This window comes from Pezoporus occidentalis, unplaced genomic scaffold (genome assembly GCF_034315485.1).
Source record: "Pezoporus occidentalis ecotype Australia unplaced genomic scaffold, CSIRO_AGI_Poc_V1 ctg114, whole genome shotgun sequence".
Classification (NCBI taxonomy): domain Eukaryota; kingdom Metazoa; phylum Chordata; class Aves; order Psittaciformes; family Psittacidae; genus Pezoporus; species Pezoporus occidentalis.
Window position 1 is genome coordinate 2,066,604 of NW_026912929.1, and position 25,529 is coordinate 2,092,132.

General features: G+C 49.4%; 1 protein-coding gene across 7 annotated transcripts; it reads right to left on the minus strand.

Annotated features, from left to right (window-relative positions):
• SLC41A3 (solute carrier family 41 member 3) lies at positions 1–25,304 on the minus strand. 7 transcript variants are annotated; one of them, XM_062636882.1, is made up of 11 exons: positions 25,000–25,304; positions 22,712–23,030; positions 12,773–12,880; positions 11,895–11,966; positions 10,727–10,871; positions 8,513–8,659; positions 5,895–6,039; positions 5,118–5,197; positions 3,659–3,793; positions 2,757–2,905; positions 1–351 (listed from the first exon to the last, which is right to left on the minus strand). In XM_062636882.1, exons 2-11 carry the CDS (start codon positions 23,000–23,002, stop codon positions 184–186), a joined length of 1,440 nt encoding a protein of 479 aa, XP_062492866.1. In that variant the 5' UTR covers positions 23,003–23,030; positions 25,000–25,304; the 3' UTR covers positions 1–183. The 7 variants fall into 7 exon arrangements, with proteins under 7 accessions (XP_062492866.1, XP_062492856.1, XP_062492892.1 ...); XM_062636872.1 differs by lacking the exon at positions 25,000–25,304 and adding an exon at positions 24,210–24,345; XM_062636908.1 differs by lacking the exon at positions 25,000–25,304 and adding an exon at positions 24,210–24,342 and having other exon boundaries at positions 22,996–23,030.
• Positions 25,305–25,529: the final 225 nt, after the last annotated feature.

A 25,529-nucleotide genomic window follows, 5' to 3' on the forward strand; every position in this document is an offset into this window, starting at 1 on the left:
TTCATTACACATGGTCCAATGGTCTTTATTGTCTGGTGGGTGGACACGTGGGCAGTGGGCTTGGGCACAAGTCTGTGCGTGCTGCTTCCTTAGGGGGGGTGAGCCCAGCTGTAAGGCACAATGGGGAGGAGAGATGGGGTGACAGGGGGGGCCCAAACTGGTCTCTCAGTGCCCTTGGTTCATCTACAAGCCGTGGACAAGCCGAACCAGGTGGAAACAGACAGCCAGGAGTCCCGTGCCCAGGAAATCCCCCAGGGCTGTGAGGTAGGGGATGGAGAAGTTATCCGGATCCAGCGCCTTCCTCCACATCAGGCGCACAATGACTTCAGCCACGTACAGCAGGATTCCCACCTAAGGAGAAGCAAGACAGGCAGCAAGGTAACAGCCAGCCTCCCTCAGCTCACAGACAAAATGAGGTGGCCATGGCCAAGGTACCAGAGCTAACGGGGCTCACTGAGAGTTAACACCTTCCCTGGGCAACTGCTGTTTCTCTTTGGGACGGAGCCGCACTGGGACGGGGTAATTGGCTCAAAGCCTTGGGCACTGCGTTGCCTGGCATCACTCATAGTGCCACAGCGGCCACAAGCACAGGGACCACACCTGAACCGCTCACCAGCATCACATGGCCCAAAACAGGAGTGTGGCCACACCAAAAGCATCTCCTAAAGGTACAGTTCCCACTTCCCACACCATGAATGGGAGTGCTTCCATTCACAACACCAGAAACAGGGCTGCTGTGAATATGCAGCCCCAAAGGGTGAGTTTTTAGCCAGATTTTTTTCCTTTCATCCTTTTTTTTCCATTAGAAATTCAGATTGTGTCTACTTTGCTTTTCCTACAAGTCTCAGTGGACAACTGGAGTTTGAGGCAGTTTTTACATCAAAGTTATCCCAAGCAGCATTGACTTAGAAAAAGAAACCCATTACTTATTTTTCATCTCAACAGTTTTTAAATCTCTGTTGGATTTCTTTAAATTCCTATTTCATCCCCAATCCTGATAAACAGATGGAGGCAAACAAAATACTTTGGTTAAAGATTAAAGACTGTCTCGTTAATTGAATTAGGAAGGGAGAGAGTTTGCACCCCACATCTGTGGGGTCTGGGAGACCAAAGCCAGAGGCAGCATTGCTAGAGGTGAAAACTGCAAACTGGGAAGGGGGAAAGGGAGGAGGAGAGATGGTGAATAACAGAATCGCAGAAACTAAAGCTGGATGGAAACTCAGGAGTGTTATATTGACCATTCCCCTGCCTCAATACAGGATCCAATATGCCCACATCTTTCCTGGTGGTCGTTTGTTTAACCTATGCTAAACAAGCCCCAGAGATGGAGATGCCACACTCTAAGCAATCAGTCCCAAGGCTTTTTTTCCCATTCTTGTTTTTTTTTCCCCAAGGTCTAACATAAATCTGCCTTTTTTTCCCCATTTAAAACCCATGATTTCATGTTTCAGCCCTGGTGACCACTGAGAAAATGTTATTGTGTCTCTCCCTACAGAAACTTGGGAGTTTCAAGGCTGTTAACCAGATTTTTCTCAAGCCTGTTTCCTTTACACTAGCTAACCCCAGCCCATTCAATTGCTCCTCTGAGGCTGGGTTTTCTAGGCCTCTAATCTTTCCCTTTGGGCTCCCTTCAGCTGACCCAAACTTCCCCCCTCTCCTTCTTTCTGTCTTCCTTCACAAAGTACAATGGAGGGGAAGACAGAACCAGGCTAGCCCTATTCTCCTCCATGGGAATCTTTCGGGGTCAGTGGCGTTGCTGGGATTCTGCTCTTTCCCCTGTCACTTATCCTGTGTATTTTCACGCTTGGCTCTGGTGGAGGAGTTACCTCGATGCATAAAGAGAAGGATAAATATTTGCCTTGACAACTGCGGCTGTGTGTTGTGCAGAGGTCAAGCAAAACGGGTTGTTCACACGCACAAGGAATTCACCCACAGACACGAGGCTGCTCGTAAGGCACAGCGAGGAGGCACCTACCTCACCCTGCAAGCTAATGAATCCCTGCTGTAAAAGGGCAAGTGAAGTCAGAGCCTCTGCGGGTTCACCCAACAGCCACATGCGTTTCTGAGTGAGGTGACGAAGTTTATAGGGCAGGCCAAAGAGCAGGAGGGAATGGGCAGATCACAGTGGATGAACTGCCCCTTGCCTGCTCAGGACTTCTACTTTTGAAGGTAAGCTGCTCAGGCCTGGGTTTTCCCTTTGCTTTTGACCCATACGGCCCTGGCCAGAGAGATCCCCAAGGTCTTCACTGTGATGTGTGAAACTGTTTCCAAAATGACTGGGAAAGCAGTGAATAAAACATTAAAACAACATAAAATACACACGTTATTGCTACTGGTGAGAGGTTCAAAGCCTCTCTCTTGCCCCTTAATGTATGAGCAGGGACAATCTAGAAATACTTGGGACTTAGAGAGTGACCACGGTAAAACAAAGTACCACCTACAGCAAGAGGAACTTCCTTGCTGAGTAAGCCTCTGGACCCTTACTGCAGCTCAGGGGATGATGACAACTTGTTCCTCATCTCATGTCTGACCCCTTGCTCACACTAAAGGAACAGTCATGCTCATGCAGAAAACCAGACCCTGGAGTATTACTGGACCCACATAAGACACATGATGCTTGGTAGGAAGCACACCTGAAATGGTTGGAAATGTGGGTTTTCTGTTGGAAGTTTGACAGTGAGTCCTGTTTAGCCTGGAGACTGCTTTGTTTTCACCATATCTGAGAGGTTCCTTTTGAGTGAGCGTTTGGGGTTTACCTGCAGCAGAGCAGCCATCAGATAGAACATCACAAAGGTGAAGGACAGAGATACGTGGCCTCCTTGCAGCAGACGGATAGTGTGGAGGAACACGAGGTGCCCTGGGATAGCCAGGAAGAACAGGACTCGGGCCGACTTGGAATTCACTTCTGCAGAGGACAGAGACAGAAACAGCGATGATAGCAGCTGCCTGTTTTAATGCATAGACTTGGGGCTGTTCCCTCCCACCAACCACATTGCTAACGCCTTCTCTGGATCACACAGCAATCTGGAGCACCTGCAGTATGAGCCCAGCAGCTTTGTCTGTCACTGAAGCTATGTGCCACAGACGTGCACCATCCTGATCCACTCACTTCTCAACACCCAGCTGCTCTCTGCCTCCCACTGCTTCCGCTCTGCCTTGCTGTAACCCACTTTCCCAGTTTTCAGTGTGTTTGAGCAGTAACTTCCAACCTGGCAGGGAAAATCGAGAGGAGCCTGCAATCTAAGAAAACCAACAGACCCAAATCTACTTGTGCTGATGCTTTGGTTTATCCCCTGGTGAAGATGGATGGAGGCACTGCTTGTTTTCAGCAAGGTTATGCTCTGTTCATCCCTCCCATCCAGGCGATGGCTGGCCGTGGTTAAAATTACTTTCTACGAGATCAAATCTGAGATTCTTTTTCAATTGCTTTCCTTAGTGCTCCCTAAAGGCCAATTTCTCTGCACACCAGCAAGCAAGTGTAGTGCAAGCATTTTCCAACTGCAAATATGTTCCCTCTCCAATGTGAGAATCTTCCCTGTAAGGGGGAAAAGGAGTTCTGCCTTTGAAACCCACCTAGTCCTTCATCAACCAGGCTTGATAAAGGAGCTATTTGTGATGACAGGCCTCGAGGCATGGACACCTAGGGTTCAAGGTCTACCTGATGAGAAGAATATGGTGCATGGGTTGGGCCAATTCTGCTTCATCCTGTATGGCAAAACTCCAGGCTCGCTCCAGAAGTGCAGGAATGTGGAAATACGGCTGGCCTGGATGGCAACCAGGCTCCCTCCAACACCTGTAAGGACAAAATGCAGTAAACCTCTAAAGCACCTTCCCTGCAGCTGGAAACATCAGTCTAAAACTTAGCCCAAGGGGAGTGGGTCTGCATTCACGTACAAGTTCACTGCGAGCAGCAGTGAAAATCACAGTGAGTGATTATATGTCTGTCTGAAGGCAGCTAACAGACTTTGTTAAATGAGAAGGAATCATATGAGAATGAATTAGAGACCAAATATGTTAGGTAATTAAAAGGAAATTAATTCCTCCCCGACTGATTAATTCTAGCAAACATGAAAAAGCAGCTATGCTTTCTAGCAGAAAATAGAGGGATAATGATCTATGGAGCAAACCTCCATCACCCTCAGCATTCACAGGGCAGAAATGACACAGAAAAGATAACAGCCAGACCCTGCTGGCTTCTTCTCCTGTTTTACCTTCCTTGAAGACGGAAATGTTCCGTCACTAAATGTGAAATTTGGCACCCATGTGCTGGGCTGCATCATCAGCAGCAGGTCGAGGGAGGGGACTCTCCCCTTCTGCTGTGCTCTGGGGAGACCCCCCCTGCAGTCCTGATCCAGCTCTGGGGCAACAGCACCAGAGGGATGTGGAGCTGTCGGAGTGAGTCCAGAGGAGGCCATGGAGATGCTGCGAGGGCTGGAGCAGCTCTGCTCTGGAGCCAGGCTGAGAGAGCTGGGCTGGGTCAGCCTGGGGAAGAGAAGGCTCCTGAAGGGGAGACCTCAGAGCAGCTCCAGTGCATAAAGGGGGTACAACAGCATGACAATAACACAGTGGATCCCCAGCAGTTTGTAGAGGTATGTGTGTGTACAACAGTACTGTGAGGCTTCAAATATATAAATATACACACAAAAGATGCTGATATATGTATATATATAATCCATATATAAAAATCTTTATAATATATACACATATATGATCTTGATATGTTAGTCTTTGTCAACAATCTGTATAGGGGATGATTGCACAACTCAAATTACTGAGGGGAGAGAGATGGGGAAAATGGATTTATTGTGACATCCTTGGTAGGTTTGATGTTATGAAAGGTGTCAGCGTAGCTCTCAGACACAACTATCAGATGCTGTTAACCTTTCCCACAGCTCTGCCAGTATTTTTCAGCCCTGCCTGCTATTTTGCTCCAGAGACACTTGGAGATATCAATAAGTAGGGATGTAAGGGGGATGAGCAGCTTCAGTTCCACTGTGATGGGAGCAGGGATTTGAACACAGACCTTTGTGCTGGGGCAAGAGTGGATAACAGAAGCCTTGGGGAGGAGGGGAAGGTATAAATGAAAGCATGCATATAACCCCCCCTGCCCAACATACCATTAATCACGGGTGTGAAAACTGCCATGCCTTCAAAGTGTGGGTCAGTTACAGTTTTGTCCAAGATAAGCCCACCAATGCTGTCAAAAAAGGACAGGCAGTGAGGATGGATCAATCCCCCATCCCAGTGCAATTGCTACGCTGTGAAAATAGAACACTGAGATGAGTTATTGCTTCTTTCCTGTTGCCAGGGCTGGACTAGTCACCATTTACTCCTTTACAGCTCACTTTTCACCAATAAATAGCCTTACAGCTTTTGTTAATGGCACATTGAGATCAGGAAGACCTTGGCTCATCCCTTGAGCAAAACTGACAGTAGCCAGGGAAGCTTTAGCATCCTTCCACCAGTTTTGCTACACGTCTATCCTGCTCTTACCACTTTCTTTCCATTCTCTCCCAGACCTCAGCTGGGTCTGAAAGATGTAGCACAGGGGCATGAACTACCTGGCTCCACATTCACCAGCCTTCTGTCATTACAGCTGGACAGAAATGAGGTGGAAGTCCGTTTGTGACAGTCACCATCTCCCCTTTTCGAATTCCTGGCTTGCACCCACACCGTGCATGGATGTGTGAGTGAGACTGAGAATGACAACTTGCTTTTTCCAGTCACGTGGGGACTCCCTATCTACCTCACAGCCTGTTGGATGCTGTCCATGGCTGAGGCCCCCTTCACAAATACCCTTGTGCTACCCCTTCCAGTTTCACTTTGATGGCTTTCTAAAGGAGCACAGGGTCTCTGCTGTGTGCACAGAGCTCAGGAGCAGCTCCTCGGGTTACCTGCTAATGATCATAGCAACAATGACCGGCAGCCATCCAGACTTCAGGACTTCGGCAACGGAAGGACTTTGCTTGGCGACAGAAACCCAGAGAGGGATCATGACGATGAAGAAAGTACAGATCAGAGGAGAAAGGCATTTAATATCTGGTAAGAAAGACAGCTTGGATCAGATACCCATTAAAAGCTTCACAGGTTGCCCAAGTCCTGCTGCACAAGGTGTGGAAGGAAGTCAGACTGAGTTATGTTAGCATCAAAATCACATGAACCAAGATATTCCCCCCAGACCACCTCCCTCCACCACAGAGATCCATAATGAAGCCCTGAACCTCACTGCTGAAGGATGTTGTTTGAAAAGCAGCAGGATTCAAAGCGAATTGTATTTGAAGATTACAAGTCTCCAATTCTATTTCCAGCCAAGAAGTTACAAAACGCCTGGCTTCAAGGTACAAATCAAACAGCAGGGCAAGGGGGAAACTCCAGTGTGGAAGCTGTATCACACCATGGACACCTCACACCTTCACCTAAAACGAGGGGTAATAGGTGCTTTTGGTGGCAAGCTAGCAGAATTGCTGAGCAGCTGGTCTGCTCTATAGGAACTAATGCTCTCTTGCACGTAGAAGCCAGTTAAGATCCAGGCTTTCTTCTGTCCTAGCTTGTGTTTCCATGAGGTGCCTTTTCTTCAGTGGGGGCACAACCTTGACGTGACCCTTAGAAACAAAGGAATTCATAAGTAGATGTGCAGCACTAAAAGCAAACAAACATGACCCAGAAGCACGAGAAACACCTGCGAGCAATGGGGATGATGCCAACCCTTTTGATATAAAAATCCATCTTTCAGCAAGCTCTCCATCTGGTCTCTGTGCTGGGGCCAGAGGCAGTGGGGTGTAACATAAGACTTTGCAGGTAACCTGGAAGGTACAGCAGGGTCCAGAGCGTGCATTCATCCATGACACTGCCAGGGCCTTGGGCTGGGATAGCACTGATGTGATGACACCTTGCATCAATCAAAGGCTCTTACACAGAGGTGTGCTCTTGGCTTGTGGCTTAAGGGGCACTGAAATGCGGCCACTTCTGGGGTGTAAAAGCTGCTGTTGTGTCAGTGCAACTTTACCACCTGGACTAAACTAGAACAGATGGTTGTATGATAGACTTAGCTGCTGCACTCGATCTCCTACCCCACACCTTGTTTCGGGCAATTAATTCCTTCCTAAATAACGCAGACACGCAGCACTGGAGGATCAAACCTTATCAGAGCCCACAGGAAGACTCCTGGGAGGATGAATGGACGTCAGTCTCCACTTTCCAGTTCTGCCACATTCTCTCATGCACAGCCCATGAGCAAACCGAAACCCTTCGGCACAGTTTGCATTTCCATTAAGCAGGACTGGGGAGGACCAGGGTTGGCCTTTGAAAACCTGAAAATCCTCGTTGGGAAAAAGGGTATTCCATAGGATGCTGCATCTGGACACACAGCATTCCAAACTTTACAGACTCACTGGGATTTCTGAAGGGCATATTTTCATAGGACCCAGATTTGTCACAGCATGACCTGTCCCTTACTGCACACTGGGGAGGGAACTGGATTTATTCAAGCACCACCAACAGTGCCTTCCTCCTACCTGCTTCACTTCATGCTCCCAATGACGTGGTGTCTACGTGCTGAATATTTTCCAGCCCATGAGGCTATTTAAACTACTCTGAAAACATCACGAATGTTCTCTGATCACAACCGTAGATGTTATCACCTTGTTCTGCCATATGCTTCCTGGGAGATGCTATCAGAGGAACAGTGATTGAAAGACAACCCAGCGTTACCGACACAGGGGTGATGGCATCATGGAAAAAGCCTGTTCCAATGCACCTCTGAAGCTCCAGGAGGATGGAAGAGACTCATGGGCCTCTCCCTGCTCCCTTGCTGGCATATGGAAGGAGTTACACAGGGACCAGCTGCCTGGCTGCTTCTGCTCATAGGCTGAAGCAACAGTTTGGGTTTCAAACGGGATTGAGTTTGCTGCATCTTCTTAGTTTCCTGTTTCTGTTCTAGGTTAGGCTCACAGTGAATAGCTCAGCGCTCTACAAGCAGCAGTCAGGCACACACCACCAAGCTGCAAGATGCTTTGAGCTTTTCGGTGTCAATGGGTACCTAAGTCTTTGCCAACCAGCAGCAGAGCTAACCACACAGCCACAACTCGGCATCCTGTGAGCATAAACCAACGCAGCACTGCCTCCTCCCTCCAGTTTGATCACATCATGTCATCCATGACTCTCCACATGAGAAGACACAAGAAGACAAATGCCAACCCCTTGACATTGCGTTGTGAGGAAGGTCCTGCTGTTACCCATGCACAGCCTGGCTAGCAAGAGATGCAGGAGCAGAGGACAACCTTCTGTTCCAAAGCTATGTGATATATGTTGGCCGTTTCTTTGACACATCCCAGTTGTGTTTCTTAGGCTCTGCCTTCCCACCTGCTCCTAAAAGAGAGCCTGGAAAAGCATCTGTGGACATTTTTCTACCCCAGTGGCAGCCTCCATCCTGAAACATCCCAGAAATGCCCTGTGGTAATTTCACATGGATTCACCCCTCCCTTAAGCTGCAAACTGCTGCTAAACACTGTACCTATGTATTTGAAGAGCCCACTGCTGAATGCCGCCAGCAGGGAAAGGGTTATAAAGTCTCCAAGGCTTGCTGCAATGGGTGTGGCGACATTGTCTGGATTGATCCCAGCTTTCCTGGCTCCAATGATCACACCAATCATCAACAGACCTAGGGAAGACACAGAGCAGGCATCAGAGAACACATCCCACTGCGTTTCACCCCAGAGCTGCTCTTCTGCTTCCCAGAAGGATGCAGGGTGTGGGGAAAGCAAGCAGCACATTGCCCATAGCGGTACCACACAGCAGGAGACTGAACATCCCCAAGAACTCGTCCTCCTGCTTTCGCCAACCTGCAGAGCATGGCTCTGCCTCAGCGGCCCAGGGGCACGCAAGCAAATTCCAGGGATCAAAGGAGATGCCAGCAGGCAGCCCAAATGGAGACGCTCCCCTCCTGAGCAGCTTAATCTTTGCTGTCTTGAAGCAGGAGCAGGCACGAAGCACACTCATAGATAAGCACACAGCAAGCACGCAGAACCCTCCAGTGCCATCCCCTGCTCTGGATTCCACAGCATAAGGATGTTCTCCATATTAGACCAAAGTTTCTCTCAGTTTGAACCACCAAGGAGCAATGATCTCCCTTAGAGTTGCTTGACTCGGCCTTACAGCCCAGCCATCAGACCCAGACTCATGTCTTTGGGGCTGCTTTAATTTGCATTGGGTGGTTGTTGATGCTATGAGCAGCTCCAGAGTCAAGAGCTTATGGAGGTGTCCCACATCACTTCTTTTTCGCTGTCCTCTGAGCAGCTCCAGAGTCAAGGGCTGATGGAGGTGTCCCATCACTTCTTTTTCCCTGTCCTGAGCTGCACCTGGAAAACTCCACTGCTCTGTTGGAGCGGAGGGAAGCTTTGCTTGCCCAGGTAAGTTAAGGAGCACAAACCCCAAACCCTGATGAACCTGTGGGAATTCCTCAGGCAGCCACCTGGAATAAACCCTTCCTGGCCATTCCCCACTGCTGTGTGACTGGGAAGGGCAGCCTGGAAATGAGACACGTGACAACTCCTCGGTGTCCTTTTTGTGCCTGGCAGGATGCACCAAAGGCAGCCTGAGAAACAGAATCATGGAATCATAGGTGGTGGTTCCTCCAGCTCACACCCTCCTGTGCTGCCTTCTCACGGGCACACCAAAGCTGAGCATGCACAGGAGCACCAGCTCTCCCATAACGAATGCCACTTAGGCACCCTCCTGCTACAACAGTCCCACACAGAAGCACATCCTCACACAACATGGTATTATCCACAGAAGCCTTCCCGTAGCACAGTTCACGCTGCTTCCCTCCTTGGCCATAAAAACAACAGCTTCCCATCATGCACACACGCACCCAGGGAAGCAACCAACGCTGGCTGAAAGGCTGGGCTGATGCGGCAGCAAAGCCTCTGTGCATCGCACCAAGCAGGGAGACCGAAGGGAAGGGTTTAATGAAAGCTGAGCTGCTGTTTTTTCACAACAGCCTCATCCCATGTTTTTCATCAAAGGCATCTACAATCGCCCTTTGACTCCAGCTTCAGGATATGCACTTGCTCTAACTTGTCCCCGTCATTCAGACTTGGCTGTAGCCGTCTCTCCCAGCTCCCTCTATTCAAGGTATCATGCTGCCCTCGTATGGCAGACCTACAAACTGATCTTCCTCAGGAGACAGAGCAGCTCCCAACCAGCCACCCCATCCGCTTCCAAGGGGAATAGCCAGAGGAATGGATGGTCCGGAGATCATATCAGATAAGCCACAGGGCTGGTCACAGTCCTCTGCATGGCACTGGGTGACCCAAGGCCATCTCAAGATGGGTGACCCATCTCCATCTCTCTGGAGCTGTCTAAAAGACTCTCAATACTCTGCTTTCTGCATATCATTAGCTCACTCTCGCCACAAAGGGACAGATGGCTAACGTGTCACCCAAGACATACAGAGGAAGTGTGTGCATGTGTATGTGCACCCACACATTGTATGTGGCATTTCTGTGTGTGTCAGGTGAAGTGGGATATTCTGATTGCTGCTGTGGATGCCGAGAGACCAATAAGAAGACAAACAAAGGCAGGATGCTGAGGGGGTGAAAGCAGCGGACCTAGGACCAGTGATCCCAGCATCCCTCCTCCCTGTGCTGGAACAAAGGGATGTCAGCTGTGCATCCCTGGCAGAGGGGACAGCAATACCAGAGTGATCTGAGCAACCAGAAGGACTCACCAAGACAAAGTGCAGCTATGAAGGCCGTGATGACACTGCTGGCACACAGCACAGCAGCCTGGCTCACATCCAGAGAGCCCTTGGAGATGGCTCCCAGGATCACAGCAGCAACAGCAGCCAGAAGTCCCACCACAGTGGCCTGGAGCTGGAGACCAAAAGACAGCTGGTAAGGAACCATCTGCATCTTACAAGGGCCTGCAGGGACAGGACAAGAGGAATGGCTTTAACCTGCCAGAGGGGAGGCTGAGATGAGCTCTTAGGCAGAAGCTCTTCCCTGTGAGGGTGCTGAGGCGCTGGCACAGGGTGCCCAGAGAAGCTGTGGCTGCCCCATCCCTGGCAGTGTTTAAGGCCAGGTTGGACACAGGGGCTTGGAGCAAGCTGCTCTAGTGGAAGGGGTCCCTGCCTGTGGCAGGGGTTGGAGCTGGAGGAGCTTTAAGGTTCCTTCCAACCCAAACCAGGCTGGGGTTCTGTGATCTGCTCCCAGGCAGTCCTGGCTCATTGTTGCCACAGAGCAAGGCAGACAAAGCCTTGCAGAGATGCTGATTGCTTCTGTATGTAGCAGCATCCCTGCAAGGCTCCACTAGATGAAAACTAAAATCCTGACAAAAGTTTGGAGGAAAGCTCTGGATGCCTGTGAAGGGCAGATAACACTTCAGCAAAGGACACTGAGGCCATCAGCAAAGGAATAGCCCTGGTCAAAGCAGAAATGGGCTCCCCATCAACAGAGCACTCCAAGCAAGCTGAAAGCTGTGGAAGGAGATAAGGCAAAGCACACAGACACGTGTTGCAAGCCCTGTAACCTCCAGGCTGGTTGCTGGGGTTTAACACACAGAAAGAGCTGCAAGAGGCACACTTCTCCAATCTCTTCCCCCCGCCCTCAAGGCTGATTCCCAAACACTGCCAGTAAATGACAGGCTTTATCTAGGGGCTGTTGTGAAACAGGGATTGTGCCACAGCTGCCCCTGCAAAAGGAGGGCTTTTCACCATTTCACTTTGTCCACAAAGTGAATTTCTGTGGCTTTCTGGATGTGTTTTGCAGCTAAACTGCAAGCTTTGAGGTCAGGTCCTAGGCTCTGCTTGGCTCCGTTGAGGATACCTGCCCCAAACAGCTCTGGATCCAGCTGTTGGGCTGCAGTGTAGCAAGAGGAAAGAGCCTGAAAGGACTCACCTGGATAAGGGCTAGATTGCAGGTGGCCATTTTCCATTTGTTATCAGCATCATCCATTTGTCCGGTGTTAGCCTAGGAGCCAAGAGAGTCACTGAAAACCTGTTCCTGTGGTCAGGTCTCTGCTGAAGGCTGTTTCCCCCTATCCCTGTGGGAAAGGGGCTGCTAAAGCCAGATAGGTGAGTGCAGGCCAGCATTTCCCAGCACGTCCTTCTTGACACATCTCCATCATGCTCCAGCCCAGTGTCCTGGGGGCATCAGAGGCTCGCATGGAGGTGCAGAGGCACTGCAGGGCACCCAGCTACGAGTGGGCACATCCACCACATCCCACACAGGCCAAAAACTGAACAAATTAAACCATTTTCCCTCTTCCATTCCCACTGAATTGCTCTGTTAAGCTCCCATTTCTCCCAAGACATGCAATACAAACACCCCAAAGTCAACAAAACCGCTATGGAAGAGAAGAGAGATCAAATCCAGAGTAGCAAAAGCTACTGCAGGTCCCAAGAAGCCTTGTTCTGATCCCCCAAGGCAGGAATGCTGGGAAGCCCTGGGTCTCTCAAGGCTCAATACCCACAGAGAAGCAATCCAGTACTGGAGCTGACAGTAATGGAGCCCTTGCTTTGTCTCTTTCGTGTGTCACAGGGCCCCAGGGATGAATTCACCTTCAGAGCACAGATGGGAATTCTCTGTTCCACTTCCAAAATGAGGGCACACACATTATTTTAACCCTCACACCCCACAGGTTTCTGCCTAGCAGAAAAGGGCACATCTCATCCACACAGTGTGCTCATAGAGAACACATAGAGAAGCAGCATCCCCCCATGTCCCCTGCTAATCCCCCCCACCACACACACCACCATCACCCTGTTAACACTCACAGCAGTAGAGAGCCTGGATGCCAGCGTCATCTCAAGGTTACCCTTCAGGCCAAGCAAGGCAGGAACCAGGATAAAAAGTTCTGTAATTGTCTGAAATACAGCCCAGTGCTGGAAGAAAAGAAGGGATTGACCTCAGTTTGTGATGCTGACCAGTCCAGTGCTGCTGCTTCAAAGGGGAGCGGGTTCCTATCTCACCACCTCCTCTACCAGTGTCTGCTGTGCACACGGGGCAGATGCTGCATTTGGGGAGTGAAGGAAGGAATTCTTAGCTTGCAATAGTCTTTCCGATCTCTTGCACAGCAAAGCCCCATCCTAATGGCAGGAGCTTGCTTCCTGAAGGCAGCAGATCATTTTGGAAAGCCCCACATTAAAATGTACCTTTAGCATCAACCAAGAACACCACAAAAAGGCATTAGACACGAAATACAGCATGTTCTCCATCCTTTGGACAGACAGTAGATACAGGAACACCTATTGCTATCCAGACCCATAAACACAAAGATCTGGAAACCATCTAACAACAAGAAATTGCGTCTGTCTTTTCTTACCAAACTTCTAACTAAGCAGCTATGAGGGGTAGCGGGAGGGAAGGGGATTTCTCCCATCTCTTCTCCACACGCAGTTTCCAAATCTTCCTGTTACCGAGCACGCTCCCAGCACAGCTGGAAAAAGGATTTTGAATTAAGATATCCCATAAGCTTGACGTGCTGGGAAAATATCTTCATTATCATCGCTCCTCTGAAGCCGAGCTGCACAAAGCTGTGGAACCAGCTGCAGCCCTAGAAATGATCTGAAACCTTAAAGAAACAACGTTGATTAACACACGTCCTCCCTCATTGATCTACCATATAGTGCCTTGGAACATTATTTATTCACCCCTTATGCATTCATGTCCCACTGTAGCCAGAGAAGTTCACATCAGGGTGAAATCACAGTAAAACCAACTAGCCCGGCATCGAAGAGCAGAATACAAGAAGAAAGGAGCAGGTCTCATAGCCAGACCAGAGATACATCCAACCTATCCTTATCTCCACCAGCAGTTAAATTCAGGTGTATAAAGCAAGAATCCACATGTATGACAAGTAGACCGGATCATTCTCTACTGAGCCAGTGGGGTTTTCTGCCCACTTACCACTGTTCAAAGGATGTCTCTTTCAGGTACAATTCCAATCTCCCCCCTCCAACCCCCGTGCCCTCCTGGGGCAAACACTTCCATGGTTTAGCTGCAGGATACGGGAAGGATCAAGGTGTTCATTCATTCTGTCACTGGCTACTATCATCTGATGGTTGGAAATCCTGGTGGGAAAATGAATGCCAGATCCCTGCCCACCTTCTCCACATGCATTGGGATTCTATAACCTTAAAAATCCAGGGGGGTGGGCAGTCTAAATGTCAACACGTTCAGCTGTTGGGAAACACAAGCAGAGTGCAACAGGCCCCTGTTTTGCTCTGGCTGTGCCATGGGAAGCTGTGGGAAGTTCATGGTGCGGCAGGGAACCTCACAGCTTCCTCCAGAGTCAGGAGGAATGAAAGTGGGGCTGAGCCCCAGGTGCGTGGTACAAGACACCCCTCAGAGATGCAGATACGGGGCAAAACATGGTTATCAATAGAAAAAGGCACATTTCCTGGTAGTAGCGACCTGGAAACAGGCAGGTTTCAAGTGTTAAAGGGAAGGTAGTGTTGAGTAAATAACAGACACTTAAATACCTGGGAAAAGCTAGGGGCAGGCATCTCCTTTAGAGATCCAGATCCCCCCTCTCCTCCCTCCTTAATTAAGAGTAAAGATCCAAATACATCTTTGACACCTGGGAAAGAGAGGATTAAGACCAGACTTCATAGTCACAGAATCATTTCAAACAGGCACATGTGCAGATATTTCTATTTAAAACCTTGCATTTTGCACATAAAAAGATGCACAAATAAAAAGCAACAGAAAAACTCAACTGCTTGTATTATCTGTTGCCTTTGGGAAATAGGACTCGGTTGTATCAATGTCAGCTCCAATCCTTGTGTTCAAGATGAATTCAGCAGGTCTCAAAGCCATCATAACAGAAGTTTCAGCTTATGAGGTGTGTTTCTGGGGGACTCTGCCTTACATGTAATTACACTGAAAAGCTTTGAATGACTAATACAGAATCACACAACTGTACTAATAAAAACAGCTGAGTTAAGTGCCTCCATTTGAGTCTCATCAGTGACTCATCAAGAGCCTAAGGACAGATTCATAATGATTTATACCCCAGTAGCCAGGACTCCACTGTGTTAGAGACTGCAGAAGTACAGGATAAACAGATGATTCCTGTGCCATCCCTTTGCAGCACTGTCAGATGGAGGAGCAGGTGAATGAGGCAGGTCAGAGCTGTGCATCTGCCTCAGTGATGACAGTTGGGTTAAGCCTAGGCTGCATCTCTGTCCTTTGAGATGAAAACTGGCCTAGGAGGCACGGAAACATTCCCTGCAGCATTGCAAACCCACACAGGGACAGTGAAAACCTTTCCCACTTCATGTCCCCATAATGGGCTAAAGAAACTGAAGAAACCTGGTTACCCCATAACCCACTGTAGTTGGTACCCATGCAAGATGGATCTGCTCATGGGGTCCCACAGAGGAAGAGAGGCTGTGATGCACTGGGACAGGCTCTCCAGCTGCAGTCTAGCCCTGCTGTCCCTCTTTACACTGCCCTCACAGTCCCAACAATGTCCTGTTACCTCTCCAGTGCATCCATCCATCCATGCCAGCAGCTAAGAAAGCTCACAGGTTTTCCATTGCCCTGAACAACATAAAGATCACAAGATCCTGGACTAGAAAACAAGCAATTCAAAATGCTTTTCAATGCTAATCATCCCATGGGCTTTTATCAAAGGGCAGGGATATCTTCTATCTGTGACTTTTATTTGGACCATGTCCCAAATGTGAACTATGTGGAAGAGGAGAATGAGAGGGAAGCTTTCCTCCTGAATCCTCTGGGTTGAAATCTGATCGTCCAGCTTCAATCTGATTCTTCACCTTACTGTAAAAGACTGGGCCAAACACTGGCAGAGCTCTGCGAGGTCTCCAACAACGCCAGCCAGCCTGGAATCCGGATGGACCAGCTGGCCAAGGATCACTGGAGCAGAAGCGGAAACATCCAGACCCATGCCATGCTACCAGCCCTGCAGAGACTGCATCCTCTGCACAACCAGAGAGACAATGGCAAATGGCTATATCTTTGGGCATCCTTTTATCACAGTAGGAGACACCAAGGTTTGAACCTTGGAGTCAGCTGGGCCACACAAATCTCTCTTGTGATTTTGGTTGGGGTGTTTTTACACACTAAGAGGAATGATTCTTGGTTTCATTCCAGGACTGCTTAGGAACTGCTAAAACCCTGGTAGTTTGATAGGACGCAGACAATTTCCACTTTGCTCTTCACTTTACAACATCAGCCTTGTACTTCCAGCACAGAACTGTGTTATTTCAAGATATCTGGTATGTAACAAAACAGGGGCAGCACCATTAAACTCACACATAAGCTCTAGATGCCATCCTGAGCTTGCCCATATATCTCCCTGCCAAAGGCAGACATGGAGCCTCCTAAGAATGTTTTGCAGTGATTGCAAATAAGGAAAGCATTCCTCAGCCAGACCATCCCCTGGAAAATGGGCAAATCCCAGACTTCTGGACTAGAATAACCTGTAGTTTCAGCACATGAACCCTCACGATTATCAACATGAGCCTTATGGTACCCAGCCTCAAGCAAACAAACTTAAGTCTCAGGTTTTAGTTGGGCAGAACAGTGAGTTTCTGGCTCTCACAGGAAGAAAAGCTGAAAGCAGGCAGCTCAAAGGCAAAAAGGCACAGAAAAATAATTCAAGCCTTTAAAGGCCAATACCCATGGGTATTCCCAGCTATGGGACTGGTTTTAAATATGGGGTTGTTTGACACCATGGCAGCTTCCCTCGCTAACATCTCTCCTATGCCAGTTGGGACTCTCAATGCACTAACTCCCTCCTCTGGGAGCTGAACTCACTGACTGATGGTTTCTATTTCAGTATAGCTGGAAATACAGTCACCAAAATACACACTTCCTATGATTGTGCTTCGTGCATGACCCCATTTTTAAGAGTCTAGTGAAGAAATACACAAAGTAGACTGCTCTCTGGTATTTAAAGGACACATGCAACGTAGGTACACACAGCTCGTGTTTTCCATCAGTTCAGATACAGTCACAGAGCCCAGTTTTTGGCAAGCGCATCCGATTTCTTTTAGACAAAGCCCTATTCACCTGCCAAGGTTTGCGTATGTCCTATGTGTGTATCCTTCTCTGAGATAACTGCTCACTGTTAGCACAACATCTTGGGTAGTCTGAGAACCTCTGTAATGCTGCAAGACAGGTCTTTGCCTAAACACAGAGCAAGGTGGAGACGACAAACACAGCGTGTGCCACTCCGGTTAACCCTTCTTTATAGTCCTCATATTCCCCTTCATTCACCTTCTCTGCTTCCTTTGTTTCTTCCAATGCAAGAAAAAAACAGCAAGGTATTGTCTTTCCAAACACTCAAGTATCCATATTTAGCTCCTGCTGTGGTACTAATGCCAGAGAAGCCAATGTACTCCAGTGAGATCAGAGCGCACAATATATCCTTGGGAAGCTCTGCCAGCCTTTTGATTTGTAAATCCGCTGGCATGAGATGCCCAAACTAGCTCAAATTTTGCATTTCTATTTGTGCCACTTGACGGGACAGATTCTGGTTGTGGGCACAACGGTGTAAATCCAGCAGCACTGCTTGGAAGTCAATGGAAGTGTACAAGTACCCTTCCATATTCCATACTTACACCCGCCTCAGAATCTGGCCAGGGAGCACTCAGCTGGGAGGCAATGGTAATGTTTTTCTGCTGGCATGCCTCTTAGCACAGGATCTAAATGCCTTCTAGACCAAAGATTACATTAGGTTGCTTGCAAAGAACCAGAAGCATAAACTTGCCTCTCAGTAAGACAGGTAGTCAATAACAGCCCTGACCCAGATCTCCTTATCAGCATTTTCTGAAGGAAAGAAATAATACCATGCAATAGGGGAATATGCTGCAGTCTGGTCCCAGTTGCTTCATAGCAGTCATCACCCAAGTGTTCAGCCAGATACAGTAAAGGGAACACCCAGTCCAGCACTACAAGGGTCTGAAAGCCACTGTCCCACTTTAAAAGGAGCCCATGTACCGATGTAAAGGAGATGGACAGTGTCTCTCTAGCACAGGAAAAGTCTAGAGCCCTCCTGCTGACTGGTGATAGGACCACACATACTCAAAACAAACCCATACAGATACTCAAGGTCAGTGAATTAGCCCACCCTCTCACTACAAAGCAGTCTAACCACATGTACCTACTTGAAAAATATCCATCAAGATGCCAGTAGCTACCATGCCCAAGCCAGCCAGAAGGAACGGCATGAAAACCTGGGAGGCAATGGAGAATGAAGTCTCTGGGAGAAATCCACTGGCTGACCTGATCCACTTGCAGGTGAAACCTCTCAGCTTCTCACCATGGAAGCACAGTTCCAATTGTAACTGGGTGATCACCATGGTCAAATACTGTTACCCTATGCTCAGCAGGGCAAATGGGGGGAGATCAGGACATCCCACAGATCCTCCTGGTAGGTCTCTTCGCTTCTGACTACAGCAACGATGCCAAATTGCTTTAGCTTCTTCTCCTCCGAGGAGCACGTCCAGAGGGCTGCAGCAAGGGTATCCTCCAAAATGGATTCAGCTGGGTTGAGCCCAGGTGACAGCAAACGGGACGGACCCAATCTCTCTGATTTATATCCGGGGGGAATTAAAAAGGAGAAAAGAAGATTGCGGAGACGTCTGTGAACGAATAGAAACGAGCCCACACCCCATCCAGCTCCCACCACCTCGGTAAAAACCAGTAAGACCTGCTCAGGCTACAGCACTGAAAGAGTGACAGACAGGTCATGCCAGAATCCCTCAGCGTGCTCAAACGCACTAGTGTCCTTTCTGCTCAGGTTACACTTCTTGTCAGCCCGCAGCTCGCCTTTGCTACGATGGTTTAATGTGTAAGCCTGCTGCGAACCAGCCCCGGCTCCCTCACTCCCACCAGAAGCAACACTGAACTTTTCTCACTGTCCCAAGGCCGAGGAGGTGGGGAGTTAACAACCAGGATCCGTTTTGCTCTCCTTCAAGGTGAAGAAAGGTCAAAGACAACATGAGTTCACGTTCCTCGCAGCTGACAACCTTACGCAGGTCTGGAGCCCTGGCCAGTGACACAGCTAAGCCGGGTGGTGAGAGATCTGCTCTTCTAGAACCTGGTCCTTGTTGTCCCTTCCATGGTTTCCATGGGAGTGGAATGACAGCCTTACCTCTGAATGACTGGCTTTCAGGGGAGGGGGGAAAATAAGCCAGAGAACCAACCAATAAGGTTGAAAAGCGAACACCCTTATCTGCTGTCATCACTTCAACTTTCTGCTAGTTTGCAACGGCCAAGATAAGATTCATGGCTGGAGCTTATTTAAGGTAGCTCTGTAATCTCACTGCACAGCAGGCAAGGGAGAGAAAGGGTGAATGTTTCCACGGCATGCTGTGAACTGGGCTCCCTTCCTGTCCTAAAGGGAAACACGCTGCTGCTGCACGGTACTGCCTTTAAGCGAGGGGGTCTCACCCCAGCGTCTCCATGGTCAAACAGCCAACACAAGGTCAAGCACCATGGCTGTGTACAGCTGAAGAGTTAAGTGTCCTGGTCAGTGAAGACTTAAGCTCAAAGTCACACACACAAGGAAAAGAATTGGGGTCTTTTGTGGGGGCTCCTTTCTAATAATGAATTTGGGCAAACTAATTGGATCCGAGGTGATTTAAAAGCACCATTTAGGATAGAAGGGTATAGGGTTGGTTTAGTACATTGTCAACTGAGCTTTTTCCCTATCCAACCACAGGTTCAAACCCAGCCATGCCCCAGTGAAGGCAAATGGTGAAAGCAAGTATTCAGCGGTGGGCACAACAGATACAGGTTTCTCAGTCCAGTTCAAATCCAACGTCTAAACTGCATTGTCTTATTTACACTTCTTGCACTGATCAACCCCTTCCCTGACACCCTCTGCAGAGAGACCTAAAGATTAATGGCCTGTGGACTCTGTCCTTGTGACAGGGTCCCCAGCTTGGAGCTGAATGCATTGGCAGGGTTAGACAAAATAGAACATGCATTTGCCTCGCAGGTAAATAGGGCAATGGGAGACTCTATCTGTCCTTTGCTGCTTCCTAGGCTGGTGTGCTGGTGCAGCCTTCTCCACTCCCAGCTTTGCTGGTGTGGACGTGTGTCTGCTCCAAGCTGAAAGCTAACAAAGGAGTATATTTTGGCTAATCTAACTGGGAAAAAAAAGCCCACAATAGCTGGAAGAGGGAGGCTAATGAAAACCCTGTAATAACCACACATGACCCAACCTCTTTACACCAGCCAGGAACTAAGAAGTGCAGCATGAAGCCCTAATTCTGGTTAAAAACTCACAGAGGCCTCAAGGAGATAAAGGACACTTTCTGTGCATCCCTAGTCCTGTATGCCACTCTATCTGCCAACTGGATCCCTGACAGGCAGAAACATTAACATAAAGGAAACAGTAATGAGCCTGAATGACTCAAATGCCACTGAAACATGCCAGCAGCAACGCATCCTGTACTAGGCAGGGTTTATGAGTTTATCACGCTTCGGCTCCCTCTGTTTCCAAGCAAGCACCATAAAAAGCCTTCAATCAATGAATCAGTATGCAGGGAAGGTAATGGGTAGAGGTGACCTGTGTGTGTGTACACTGGGTCATTTTATTGCATGTTTAAAGAGCGTCTGATAAAGATCCGCACCGTATTTGTCAGCATAGAGATGCATCATATTTTCCTGGCACAGAGAGAGACCATATTTGTCCGCAAAGAGATGCATCAGGTTTGAGGAGAACACAGCTGAACAGCGGGATAAAGATCAGAACTAGTGGGGAAAAGAACAAACAAACCACTTCATGGCTGCACAGCGTGGTACATTGTGGCAAAACCTGGGGAGGAACGCTGTGTCCCCATGCTTGTAAACTAGCAAACAGGTTGCATTGCCCTGGAGAAAGCAGAAACAGGCTCTTTGGTGGGCCCTGACCAATTCCAAAGCACAGAAAAAGAACAGGAAGATGACAAAGTGCCAAAGAGCACAGTTTCAGATGGACCTTATCATCCCTGCAGAGAAGGGAAAGGGATACCAGGGAATGCTCTTAACAGCATGGCACTGTTAGCAACAGAGAGGGCTCTCCTGATACCTGAGACCGATGGACGATGCTGTTCAGGGACCGTATGCCCCAGTTGTTGGAGAACTGTCACTCCTGACTCTGCTGGCTCCATTACAGCTCAGTTTGTGTGGGTCTGTTTCTTACCTTGCTCTTCTCTTCCCCACTTTAGGCAAGGGCTGAGAAGAGAGCTCATGTGGAGAGACTGAGAGCAAGATGGAGGGTGCCTGGGACCCAAAGACTTGCAGCATCTCCTGTCGTCCCACAGAAACAGCAGCAGAGGCCAGGACTAGCTTAGAAAGGAAGGGCAGCTCCTAACAGCACTGAGTCCACAAGCAGTCCATGATCATGCCTGAAAAGTCACTGTGCTAACTGCCAAAGGGCTGCTTTTCCTATGAGATGCTTCATGCGTTGGTTTCCCAGGCTCTAAGCATTAACATGAAAGCTGTTTGTGAGCTCTTTGCGTAAAACAGAAACCAGACTTTTGTGGTTTCAGAGAAGTATGATGCTTGCTTCACATTCTGTTCGTATTAGTGGTCCAGTCCTTCATAGATATCAAAAAGAAACCCAAACCAGACTCCTCCAACATCATAAACCCATCTGCAATCTATTTCGTGCTTTAATATCTCACAATAGGTGGTAACACACGTTTAATGTCCAAGATCCTTAGGAATGGGCAGGTCTGAACAGGCTGAAAAAAGAAAGTGGCTGCTCAAGGCTCAGGACGCTCAGAATGGCATCTAAGGAGACAAAAAGCAGTTTGTCTCTGGGTTCTGGACTTGCCTTGGTGTTTTCTGATTGAGTAGGCATGCTGTTGGGTACTGTGTACATGCTAAGGTCAGTTAAGGATACTGTGTCACCCGTAAGCCTTTATAGCTCTTCTAGCTTAGGGAGATCAGCCCAGGGCTAATAGCAGAAGAACACAGCTCCAGATTTGTGCAAGCAGTCAGTGCAAGCACAGTAGTCTCAGTGCCACTGTATCAGATAGGTCAGGGCAGCCTGACCCAACAGCTAGCCAGACAAATAACAAGAGTTATCAAAAACGCACACAGCAGTGAGATAGCAATTTATAACCTGGCAATTAACTGCAGCTTTAAACTAAGATTAGGTGCCTACCACTACCTTAGAGCTCTGTACTGCTGCACCACAGGAGGAAAGGTCCGGTCCTGATTGCAACGGGATTAGAAATCACACTGGAAGAAGACTCAAGGATTTGAGTCGTCTGCTATAAAGCCTTGGAAAAGGATGTGGTGCCCAAGCAGGGCCGGGCTGGCTGTGTGAAGCATGAACAGTGCTGGCCTGGGTGGCTCCTTGCGGAATGAAGCAGGGGATGCAGGACCAGCCAGAGCTACACCCAGAAGTGATACAGCGGGAAAGTGCTGCACCACCACAGCCCTTGGGGCTGCAGCCCAGACACCCTCTACCCAGGAGCAAGGTGAGACCTTTGCACTGGGATGCACCTTCCAACACGTGCTCTTTAGTCCATTATTGTCTTTTATCTCCAAAGAGAAAGGGCCAGAACACCACCACATGCTGCCTCCTGCACAAAAGCACACAACAGCTGACTTTGAAGGACATGTTGGCACGTGGAAGTGCTGCAAAATGTCCTTTACATTGCCATCCCCAGTGCAAATCCCCTGCCTCTGAAGAGAAGTCCCCCACCTATCCCAATGCCAGGTAGCTCCGGTCTTTCCCTTACCTGAACATAATCCAAAACCATGCCTGCCAAGACCATGCCAAGCCCAGCCAGGAGGTATGGCAGGAGCACCTGCAGGCAAATTGTGATGGCTGACTCTTCCCGTGCCTTTGACATGACCACTTTCTCCTCGGCCAACAGCTTCTGCTGTGCGTGCAGAGAGACATCCTCTGCCTCCTGGCTGCCAAGTCGGCTCTCTCTGTGTTTACCCTTGCTCTTTGCTTTGTGCCTGGATCGCTCTCCATTCCTAGTCCTGCCCTCTTTTCTCCTCTGCCGAACCTCCTCACCTTTCATGGTGGCTTTTGTGAATCACAGAGTTTCTCTGAAAAACAAAGTCAGACACAATGAGATAATGAGAAAAGGCACCAAATGGGTCAGAGGTAGGAAACTCTTTGGTATTTTGCCCACTCCACTAACCTGCAGGCAAACTACCACCTACTTCCCAAGCTCTAGATGCTCTGCTGACCCAGACAGTGGTACTTAGTCTACCTTCAACTTTGCATTGTATCAAGTCCCTTTCTGTAACTGCATCTCCTCCTAAGCTTGTGTTCACACTGGAGTGCTGCTGTGCATCATGGACCTCATCGTGAGAGCACCCAGAAGGATGCAGAAGACACTGCACACAGCCTGAATTCTGGACCCAGCATGGGGAATCATGAGAACTGAGGAGCACATCCAACCCCTTTTAGGGCTCAAGTCATAGCTGTGAAATGGAAGCAGGTCACATCCTAGCACAGAATCGCAGACTGGTTTGGGTTGGAAGGGACCTTGAAGTTCATCCAGTTCCAACCCCCTGCCACAGGCAGGGACCCCTTCCAATAGAGCAGCTTGCTCCAAGCCCTGTCCAGCCTGGTCTTGAACACTGCCAGGGATGGGGCATCCTGCAGTCCAGCAAAGGGCGGACATACCTAGCACAGTACAGGTGTGTACCACGTGTAGTAAGTAGCACCTACCATAGCACAGCTAGCTGTCCATCACTGCTTGATAACATGATTTTTTGATCTTCTTTCTCATCTGGATACTTTTTCCTCTCGTGCCTTAGCTGACACGCATGCACTACGTGACTCATCTATCTACAAAGAAGATGCCACGACCCCGCAGTATCTTATAAGGAAAAACCAAACATGCACAACTGTTACCAGCCACCCTTTTCCCCCCATCACATCTCATTTCTTGATATAACCGTCATTCATCCTGCCTGCCCTCCTGCTGGGTCAGGCAGCGAGCCAACTCCTTCCCCATCACCTCCTGCCAGCGCTCATCCGGGTTAACCACTGACAGATGTTCCCTGATGCTCTCGATTTCAGGACGGGCCCCTAGCGCCCTGAACCCCTGCACAACCAATCCTCTTCTTGCCCAACATCTGGGGAGCAGAGGAAACTGCTAGGAGGCCCCAGTGACGGCTGAGAGGGAAAGGAGGGAGAAGGGATGGACAAAACCAAGTCCCCCCTGCGGGAGGAGGAAACCTGCCCCCCCGATGCATCCCCACCCCATCGCTTACCGGCTCCTCGCCCTGCCCGTGGCAGTGCCCTGCGCGGGGCCGCGGCCGGAACGATGCCAACGCGGGAAGCGCCCGCCACATCTGGAGCGCGGCGGCGCGGCTCGGAGCCCGCCCTGCGCGGTGGCCGCGGGTTCGAGCCCGGCCCCCGGCCGCTCGGCGGAGGAGGCGGTGCGGTGCCGTGAGTGGCAGCGGGAGGGTCGGCCCCGGCCGCACTCTGCAGCCCGGCAGCGCCGCACGGCTCGCCACGGTACCGCTATAATACCCCTTCGGGCGCACCCGCTGCCATAGGGGGACCGGGGGCTTGTGTGGGGCGCTGGAACGCTCCAGTGGCGACGGCTCCTGCTGGGAAACAGCCCCTGGAAGGAAGCTCTGGGTACCGGAAAGGGGATGTGCCGAAACCCCCGGAGCTGCTGTCGCTCCGAGAGCCCGCGTTGATCGGGAAGGGGGGCAACGTTCAGCAGGGCAGAGCGAGCAGGAGGCTGAAATGATGAGCTCAGGAAGGATGTTTCTTCTAGGGGGTGTTTGATTTGGGCTTTTTTTCTGCTTATCTTGGCATTTGCAAGAGCTCTTGTGTCAAGCTTCCTGTGCAAAGCCCTGCAAAAACCACAATCGCAGCAAAACTCGTGTTGATTTGATGTATTCCCCCTCCCCTGTTGAATCAGCAGGTTAGAAACTTGATCATCATATTTAAGCACACAAATCGCATTAAGCACTGAGCTAACCACACTCATGCAAGTGTCCTGACACATGCAGCTTAATTCCCAGGAGAATTGAGGGTATTGAACCATACCTCGGTACCAGAGCACTCCTCTATCCTGCTGAACTCTCTCAGATGTCAAGCTACACTAAAGGGCTCTTGGTGACACAGTGGTGCCTCTGGGCCTGCGAGTTCTCTGGCTCAAAGCTGAGCACACCGAAGGTTTTGGTAAGTGACAGTAACAAAACCTTGCAGCTGCTGCGTGTGGAGGGTGCACATTAACCGCTAAATGTCACTGCTGGAACGGTGAGGCTTGAATTTCAGCTCGCTTGGTGTAATTTTATGTCCTCACTTCGCAACTGATGCTTCCCCAAGAGAGGTCCGAAGATGGTGTTTGCCTATGGGAAATGAGAGGGCAAGGGATGTGGATTAAGAAAATAGCACTCTTGCCAAGACAGTTTTAGAGCTGTTAAATGTGTTCTGCTATCACTTTACCACTGAGCTTCAAAGAGAAGCACCTACAGAGCAAGCAGAAAGGCTCCTGGGGGCACTTGCTTGACAGGGGCATTTCAGTAATGGTTCCATCTGAGGAGCATCACCATTCTGCAAAGGATCTAATCTGC